At 32.4% G+C, this 9727-nt stretch overlaps 1 protein-coding gene across 2 annotated transcripts; it reads left to right on the top strand.

Annotated features, from left to right (window-relative positions):
- The first annotated feature begins 2708 nt into the window (after positions 1 to 2708).
- LOC103489708 (monocopper oxidase-like protein SKU5) lies at positions 2709 to 9437 on the top strand. 2 transcript variants are annotated; one of them, XM_008448980.2, is made up of 11 exons: positions 2709 to 3019; positions 3136 to 3177; positions 4115 to 4224; positions 4744 to 5014; positions 5128 to 5266; positions 7085 to 7448; positions 7810 to 8175; positions 8256 to 8334; positions 8600 to 8796; positions 9075 to 9179; positions 9363 to 9437. In XM_008448980.2, the coding sequence occupies exons 1-11, from the start codon at positions 3008 to 3010 to the stop codon at positions 9403 to 9405; spliced, it is 1728 nt and encodes a 575-aa protein (XP_008447202.1). In that variant the 5' UTR covers positions 2709 to 3007; the 3' UTR covers positions 9406 to 9437. The 2 variants fall into 2 exon arrangements, with proteins under 2 accessions (XP_008447202.1, XP_008447201.1); XM_008448979.3 differs by lacking the exon at positions 3136 to 3177 and having other exon boundaries at positions 2710 to 3090.
- The last annotated feature ends 290 nt before the right edge of the window (positions 9438 to 9727 follow it).

Raw genomic sequence — 9727 nt, forward strand, 5'->3', positions numbered from 1 at the left:
TTATCCTGAAAAACATCAAACTATCGATCTTTATAATGATTTACACATCTTACAATGATTCTTAAAAGTTCAAAATGAAATAAAAAACCTTAAATTCTTACAAACAACAAAAAACTCAAACGACATTCATACTGAAATATAAATTCTTAAATCAACGTAAACAGTAATCAAAACCTTCAACAATTTTCATAACCAAATACAGGATGTCTTACAGTAATACCAACATATACTAAACGTTCTATCTTCACGCCGAAATATATAATTCTGAACGAAATTTTATAATCAACTAAACAGTTCAAAGAAAAACGATATTTAGAATACTCATCAAAACCAGAAAAACTGAGATGATATCAACATAGCAGTATACACGATCTTGATTGTCCAAGATGACAAGAAGAGAAACGATGTTATCGAAGATAATGGATATTAGAGCGAATGTTGAAGAAAATTACGAAAAATAACTCGGAATAGCTCGAATGATCCAGATGAAAGATATATAAAAGACGAGATGAATAACTCGAAAATGATGATCATGAAAAAATCGGCAAGAAGAAGAAAATCAAATTTGAAAGATCGTTATAAAAGATTAAGGGTAAATAAGGAATTCTGAAAAAATAATTTGTCTTGATGAGCTTGTTACACGGGTCGTAAATAGTTTATAGTTTTGTTACATTTATGTAAGTTTATCTTAAAAATAGCTATTTTTTAATATAGAAAAATAAACCAAAATATTTTCAAAATATTACAATTTATCTATGATAGACTGCAATAGATAAATATAGACTATTATCTTTATATATGTATTATGATATACAAAGATAATAATATATCTTGATCTATCACAAACAAATCGTGATATTCCACTATATTTATAAATAATTTCAAATTTTTTGTCATTTGAAATATTTTTTAGCAATAATAATGATCCATCGTATAAATATGAAATATATAATCTATTTGTCATTTTTAAATATTGTAAAATAAACTAAAATATTTCTCACATATAGTAAATCTTTGGATTATAACAATGATAGACATCGATAGATTTGTATTATATCAATATGATTTAGAAGCATATCAAATGTCTATAATTAATAAAATTTGAAATTTTGTTATCAAAATTTTCATTTTTTACAATTCTCCGATAATTAATGGTGTAATCATAATGATTAAGACGATCATCTTTTTATACCAACGTAAAAATTAAAAATTTAAACATGAAAATATAATAAATTTGAAAGTTTAACATTGTGTTTTAATTAGCGTTTAAATTTGGGTCTCTTTGAATACAACTCTTTTTCATCATTGCATTTTCAATTTTTTTATTATATTTATCATAAAACTATAATTTCATTTCATTTCATTTTACTCTATACTTCCAAGAAATTCCTTTAACATATTTACATATTAAAAAGCTAACCCTTTATTTTTTGGGAAAAATAACAAAGTTTGACAGAAAACTCAATAATAAACAAAATCTTTTGGAACAAAACCATGCTTGTCCTTCAAGAAATTATTTATTTCTTTTAAGTTGTCATAAAATTACCACATAAAAACTAGATTGAAGTTTTTCCCTTTTCCTTTTTGAGTTCAACCCTGCAAGTACAAGGAATCGAATTAATTGACTTTTGAGATGAAAATTAATGTTACTAAGTGTGTAAATATTAAAACAACCAAAATCGAAATTAAAAATCAAAATGTAGAAAAGATGAGATTAGAAAAGCAAAGTTTTGTATATTTTAGTTTTTTTTTTTTTTTTGTCCCCCCAAAAGATTCAATTATACAACTTTAACCATAAGTGCTTCAATGATTTGTCATCCATTTGGTCCAAAGTGCTTCATTTTTTTTTTTTCCTTCTTTTCTTTAGAAAAAAGAATCAAATATTAGCCTTCTCACATTGCAACTCTTCGTCAACAAAGAGAAAAGAGCTTTGGCCCACACTAGAGTTGTTCAAATCATTTTTGTTTTATAAACTTAATTCTATTAGTAATGGGAAATTTGATCTAATTATAAAATATTTGAATTGGATTTATTTGGGTTGTTTGAATTATTTATTTGATTATTGGTAAATTTTAGAAGATTTATACCTTTTTGTGTACTGATGGAGGTGCTTAAATTTGAATACGTTAAACTTTATCCTATATGTTATTAGTTTTTAAAAAGTATATTGTTCCTAAAACCAGAATAGGAGAAACATACTTGATTTTGTACATGATACGTGAATTTGTTTTAAAAGAAGAAAGTAGAATCTGACTTACAAAAGAGAAAATCTACACATTTGTGTGATGTTTGTCTAATACTCCTTGATGGGATAAGGAATTTCAGAGTTAGATTCAAGATACATATATAAAGCGATATTGATGTGTTGATAAATGAGGTTAACCGTTTTATTGAAAAGGTAAAAAAGCATCGAGAAAGCAACAAAAATTGATGAGCTTTTGACCCTATATATAAAATAACAACCAACAGAAACGTGAGATTTGAAGCAATGGCATTAATAGTTCAAAGTCTCCATGCCACTAAGTTGCTCGTTTAACAAACAATCTTTGATAGAAGTATGTCCTCTTTCTCTATCTCCATTGTTAAAATAAGGATGGATCCACGTCAAGAGAAAATGAATAGAACTCACCGATTTTGAGAACTTATATGGTTGAATTAGAATATAACGTTTTTGTAATTAAGATCCGATCCAAAAGCTATGGTTGAAATGAGATAACTTTTTCAACTCTTTTGGGACCCATAAACCAATTGGCAAACTCTGTCGGCATCTCCTCCTTTCTCAAATCCCCATGTGAAAATGCCTCACTCTCTCTGCACTTGTCAGTTCTTCTTCTTCTTCTTCTTCTTCTTCTTCCTTCTCAAAAACTCCCCCATTTGGATAATCTAATCATATCTTCACTCACCCTTTTTCCTTTCTTCCAAACCTTCTCTATCCCCATGCCATGGCTTCGTTTCTTCAACCTTTTACTTCCTCTCTCTGTTTTTCTTTTCTTATGCCTCAGAAGAAATGCTCTTGCAGGTGACCCCTTCGTCTTCTTCGATTGGACTGTCTCCTACATTTCTGCTTCTCCACTTGGAATCAAACAGAAGGTTTCTTCTCTTCATTCTTATTCTTCTTTTTTCTTTCTTCTGCAGATTTCATATTGGAACTATGGGGATTTCCAGGCATTTCTCTTGGTACTGATTGTCCTTATTGTTTAATGTAGTTTCAATTTGCTGCAACTGTTTTGACATATATGTTTTTATTTTCCAGGTTTATTTTCAAATATAGCTAAATGATCCAAAATATTTACCAATTATAACAAAATGTCTATTGAAGCAGTCTATCATTATCTAATCGTATAATTTGCAGTATTTGTAAATGTTTTTAGAAGTTTTGTCATTTAAAATAAATTCCCTTTTTCAAGGGTGGTAATGGATTAATAGTGTATTTGGCTAACTGGGTTGGTTTACTATACTTGAGCTTGAGCTTAGAACCGAGTTTAGAAAAAATTAAGGAAATAGGTGGATGAAAGATGGTTTATGGACCATTTGTGAGGTTTTATCGAACATTCCATAAAATTGAAACTAAGTCTAAATTTTAGTGGCTTAATTAAAACTTTAACTCAAGGACATGGTTGTACAATCTATGGAACACTTCTTGCTCGAGAAGATCGTAACAATTTCAAATTATAGTGACCAAATTGAAATTTAATCGTAAGAATAATAGAGACTGCATAATACTTTAAATGTTCTTATAACATGGATTAAAGAGTGATAAAATTCCTGAACTGTGGAAGCTGTGCGTTTCTACTGTTTTATTTAACATTGGATAAGGAGGAGGAAAATCATAGGCGTATAAGTAAGGGTATCTGTTTTTTGTTTGGATGAAATCAAATCCAAAGTGTTAAGGACTCATGATCGTTATGAAAATATGGGGTTGTTTTGTTGGTTTTTCACTCATTACTTTGGAGTTTTCTTGATTGGCAGAGGGAGAAAATTCAGATTCAGTTTTTAGTGAAGTTCGTTTTAGTTTCAACTTCCTTTTAATGTGGGTCTCATGGACTTGAACTGCAAATTCCGATATGTTTTTGTCTCCTTACTGACTGCTTATTTTATGTAATTATATTCACAGGTCATTGGGATTAATGGACAGTTTCCTGGACCTGTGCTCAATGTAACTACGAACTGGAATGTTGTTGTCAACATTAAAAATGACCTCGACGAGCCTTTGCTTCTAACATGGTATGAACTACATTCACTAAAGTGATTGAAAAAATGTACGTTAAGTTACAAAATTTAGTACCTTGACTGCGTAAGTGTCACCTTTTAGTCCAGATGCTTAAAATCTTTTTAATTATGTCTTTAAAAGTTTGAACTGCGATTCCATATTCCAATAATTCAACAATGATATTTTATGCATATTAGACAAATGTTGGCAATTCAGCATGATGTGGTAACACAAATTGTAAAAAGAAGCAGACAATTGGATGAAATAGTGTGGTATGGGCTATAAAATAGATTTGATACCTTGCTTCAGAAAGAGATAGTGCCAAATTATTGTATCACTCAATGTATGTTGGATAAGCATGTGACATCATCCTAGTTAGCAATGTAAATGGTGGAGAGTTCATAAAATTACCATTCAAAACTTAGAGACATAATTGTAACTTTCTAAAGTTTAAATAAAAAAATTGAAAATTAAGGGAAAAAAGTTGTAGCAAGTTCTCGAAGTTGTGACTTTGTTGTTAATTTATAATTCAGGAATGGTATACAACACAGAAAAAACTCTTGGCAAGATGGTGTTTCTGGGACTAATTGTCCAATCCCTGCTGGGTGGAACTGGACATATCAGTTTCAGGTCAAAGATCAAATAGGGAGTTTCTTTTACTTCCCTTCCTTGAATTTTCAGAGAGCTGCTGGTGGATATGGAGGAATCACCATAAATAACAGAGATGTTATACCATTGCCTTTTCCGGTGCCCGATGGAGATATCACAATCTTCATTAGTGATTGGTATACTAAGGGTCATAAGGTCAGTGTCAAGCCTGATTGGGTTCTTGCTTTTGCTGATGATTAGTAACTTTTAACCTGACTTGCCTTTCCCCATCTTGATTTCATGTTTGACGGCGATAATGAAATTTGTAGGAATTAAGGAAGGATGTTGAGAATGGGATTCACCTTGGTGTTCCTGATGGTATCCTCATCAATGGAGTGGGTCCTTTTCGCTTTGATAATGCTCTTGTCTCTGATGGCATTCCTTTTCATACAATAAACGTTGAACCTGGTAAGTTTTATTTTTATCATGGATTTTATTTTAGTATGTGATTGAGTTCAGACTCTTTTGCAGGGAAGCATGAATTATTATGATATTTCCCTAACTCTCATTAAGAAAAAAGAACTGTAAAACAAACTTGAAATGTATTTGCTTTAACTGTTAAGAGAAGAAGAGGATGATTGCAAAATACTCCAAATGAGAACACCGAGAGCGAGGCATTGAATGTTCCTTGTTCCACCTCAACATTCTCCTGTCTTTAAAGGCTCTCCAAGATTTCTCAAGCTGTGTTTCACAAATTAGCAAAAACATCTGACTTCTACTCTAGGAAGTGGGATTTGCACCCCTTTTATCACTTCCCCACAACCTGTTGAAACAACCAAATTTCTTTCAGTTGTGTTCAGGCATTCCCTTTAAAGTTTATAGCAAACTCCTAAATGTATGATCAAGATCTTTCTTAGATCTCTTACACATTACATGCCACTGGGGACATAAAACTACAGTTGAGTTTTGGGTGAAGTTTATGGTGCTTAGCCTCTACTACGAATCCAACCAATAAAAAAACCTGATTCTCTTCAAGATCTAGACCTTCTGACTCAAGGTGAATGAATGGGAGACTAGAAAATCTGGCTGGGACACCAAATGGTGCAAAATAATACCTAATAAGAAGGATATTTGAAAGTTTGAGAATCCACATGCAAAATTCATTTGATGTTGAGGAACGGTAGACCTCTCATAACAACGAAAAATATATTAGCCAAATCTTGAGCCGTGAAGTCCCAAAGTAGCCTTCGAAAATTAGAATCATTACAAAAATTGTTATTCGGAATTATAATTAGAGTTAACACACCCTTCTTCGAAGTATCAACTACAGATTATAGAGGTAGATGAAATGATTTGAAGACTCTATTATCAATCTAGAACCTTCCTAGAAAGGAGTGCTAGCAGTGAGCCCCATTTCCCACTGAATTTAATGAAACTATTAATGTAGGGGATGCAATGGGAGATGGTTTTTCAAAGACTCTTAAATGTGCCTCTACTACAATGACTAGTTTAAACCATATGAAATCAATCATCTAAGGAGTACGGACTCCATTCCCAAAATTGGAAGTTGAAGCGATGGTTTGATAGGGTAAATTTTCTTTAATCTAATCATGTCTAGGCAGTTAACTAGGTAACAGTAACATTCATAATCAAGAAGAATTTCAATATGATTATCACTCTTAAGAGCTTGAGAGACACTGAAGAGAGAAAAATAGAAGCTTTTCCCCCTCTGCGCTAACAATTGTGAATGTGGTGGCTGCTTCTAATAAGTTTTCCTTTTCTTAAGACTCTTAATACTGACCTACAATGTGTGACTGAACTTCTTAGTGGAAATCTTCAGCTTCCGAGTAATGTAGCTCCAAACTTAGATCTCTCTTCTCAGTTATACTGATAAAAACAGTCTTATCATTGAAGTCTAAAATGGCTTACAAATCTACATAAGCTATTCAACTTATTTTATCGTAGGACCCCATTGAATCCTATTGTAATTGTATGGATAGCTCATGAAGCCATGCTAGGGTATTCTTTAGTCTCTGATTCCAAGTTGAAAAGAATTGGAATGGATAGCTCATTATGTAGTTTTGTATTCTTTCATCGATTATATTTTCCATTAGCTGTTCTGCAGCTTAGGATTTCACACTTTGCCCTCGCACCTAAAGACCGTGTTCAATTATTCAATCTTTACATGCAGTACAAACTGTGGATATGGGAAGTTTTCACTTGTCATAATTAACATTTCTCTTGTATATCATTCTTGACTAAGTTTTGGAAATTAATCTTAACCAGGGAAAACATATCGGCTCCGAGTGCACAATGTTGGAATCTCAACGAGTTTGAATTTTAGAATACAAAATCACAACTTACTTTTGGTTGAGACTGAAGGATCATACACAGTTCAGCAGGCTTATGAAAATATGGATATTCATGTGGGTCAATCATACTCATTTTTGGTCATGATGGACCAAAATGCAAGCAGTGATTACTACATTGTTGCCAGCTCTAGATTACTAAATTCATCTTCTCTGGCTGGAACTACCGGAGTGGCTATCCTGCACTATTCCAATTCCCAGGGACCTGCTTCAGGTCCTCTTCCTGATCCTCCTAATGAATTGGACACATTTTTCTCAATGAATCAAGCAAGATCTATAAGGTTGTAGTTAGTTACACATTCTCTTTGGTAACAAGATAGCTTTCCCATTTCATTGCCACGAGCAAAAGAAAAGAAAAGAGCAGAGTCTTGTTAAAAGAAAACAAAATATGCAAACATCATTGATATGGTTTTTTGTTCTTTTGTCTTTAGGACTAGAATTGGTGTCAATCAATGTTCATTTCTCTTCGGTGGTAGGTGTACAGGTTCTTAACTTAATTTTCTTTGCTTTAGACTGAAGAGAACTACGTCAATGGAAGAGTTTTGCTTTCTCCTAAATCTTACTTAATTCTGTTTCATCACATGCATGCAATTGCTTTATTTTACTAGGTTGTCTCACTTTTGCAATTCTTCTGATGGTTAGATGGAATGTTTCTGCCGGTGCTGCTCGTCCAAACCCACAGGGATCTTTCAAGTATGGTGAAATCACTGTCACAGATGTATATGTGATACTAAACCGACCTTCAGAGCTTATAAATGGGAAATGGAGAAGGACCCTCAATGGCTTATCATACTTTACACCTTCAACTCCACTTAAACATGCTCAACAATTTAGCATTCCAGGTGTCTACAAACTCGATTTTCCAACTCGAATGATGGATAGGCCTCCCAAACTTGACACGTCTCTGATTAATGGTACTTTTAAAGGTTTTATGGAGATTATTTTTCAAAACAATGACAAAAATGTTCAGACCTACCATTTGGATGGCTATGCATTTTTCGTTGTTGGGTGAGTATTGAATTTTAATATCTATGTTTTTTGCTGATTTTTAGGACATCAAATTTAATTGAAACCTGTTTATGATGCAGCATGGATTTTGGAGTTTGGACTGAAAATAGCCGAGGGGCTTACAATAAGTGGGATGGTGTTGCCCGATGCTCAACACAGGTAACTAGCCCATCTAATCTTGTTGTTATAGAGGGAAGAAACAGAAAAAGTTCGAAACAAAATGTTATAATATTTCTTTGAAGCATGTGCTTGAGGATATTATAAAGACATAATGGTAGAGGGAACAAACTAGTACCAAAATAAAAGGGAGAACTAACGGATCATGGCTGGAGTGAATGATTTATGGTGTCATTGAGACAGACTATACTATATGGATTACTTAGAGTGAACGATCAGACTCTTATCGGCTTTTTCTTGGTTCAAGGTTTTTCCTGGAGCTTGGACTGCAGTTCTAGTGTCCCTTGACAATGCTGGCATATGGAATCTTCGTTCCGAAAATCTTGACTCGTGGTATTTGGGCCAAGAACTTTATGTGAGTGTTGTAAATCCAGAGATTGACAAAAGTGAGATACCTATGCCTGATAATACCATATACTGTGGCCTTCTTTCTTCCTTACAAAAGTAAGTCCTTAGCCTCATTCTCTTCTTGTTTGTTCGTAGCATGTTCCCGTTAGATTGAGATTGAATCTGCTAGATTGCTTTCCAGAAATCCTTCAAAATATTTTTTTTTCGTCGTAATGAATCAAAAGAAACAACTGTACTTTTTACAACACTGTTTAAAAGCAATAAGAAAGATTTGACACTAAGTATTGTATCTAAAAATCTATCTGAACAAAAACAAAAACCGAAACTGATATGAAACGAAACAAAGATTCTTTCTTATTTCTTCTTTTATGCAGGGATCAGTCTCAGAGATTCAAGTTCTCTGGTGCGGCATCCAGTGCTGACTCATTTCATTCAATTATGGCTGTATTAATTATGACATTGATGGCAACATTCATCAGGTAACAAAGTTTGAATGTTGTGTAGACGAGCAGCATTAATTCAATGTGCTGAATAGAATAGGATCATAGATCTTTTGGTTGGTCTGAATTTTTTTTAAAGTAATTTCTGATTGGAAAAGAAAATGCATTATTTATTACACGATGTATCATTGCTAATAGAAGTTTTAATATTTTATAATACAGAACTATGTATTCAAGTTTCCATGGAAGAGGAGAGCCAGTATAAATAGTAAAAGGGTTAAAGCCATTTGCATAAAATTTAGTATCCTAAAAGTTACATTAATAACCAAATGTAATAAAGTTTGAAGATTGTCCTTTGAAAATAGTTGAGATAACATACCTAAGAGTATTAAAAAAGAACTCTTAAGACAAGATGAGAAACATGTAAATAGTGATTGAGCAAATTATATTTTGAAACCTTTATTATGTCTTTGAGCTATGTGGGAATGTTTACAAGTTTGTGTTTGATCATTAAACTTAAAAATTGTCTAATGAGTTGGCAAAATTAAATTATAATTAGGGAAATTTTCATAAAGATAACAAAACAC

Source organism: Cucumis melo, chromosome 1 (genome assembly GCF_025177605.1).
Source record: "Cucumis melo cultivar AY chromosome 1, USDA_Cmelo_AY_1.0, whole genome shotgun sequence".
Classification (NCBI taxonomy): domain Eukaryota; kingdom Viridiplantae; phylum Streptophyta; class Magnoliopsida; order Cucurbitales; family Cucurbitaceae; genus Cucumis; species Cucumis melo.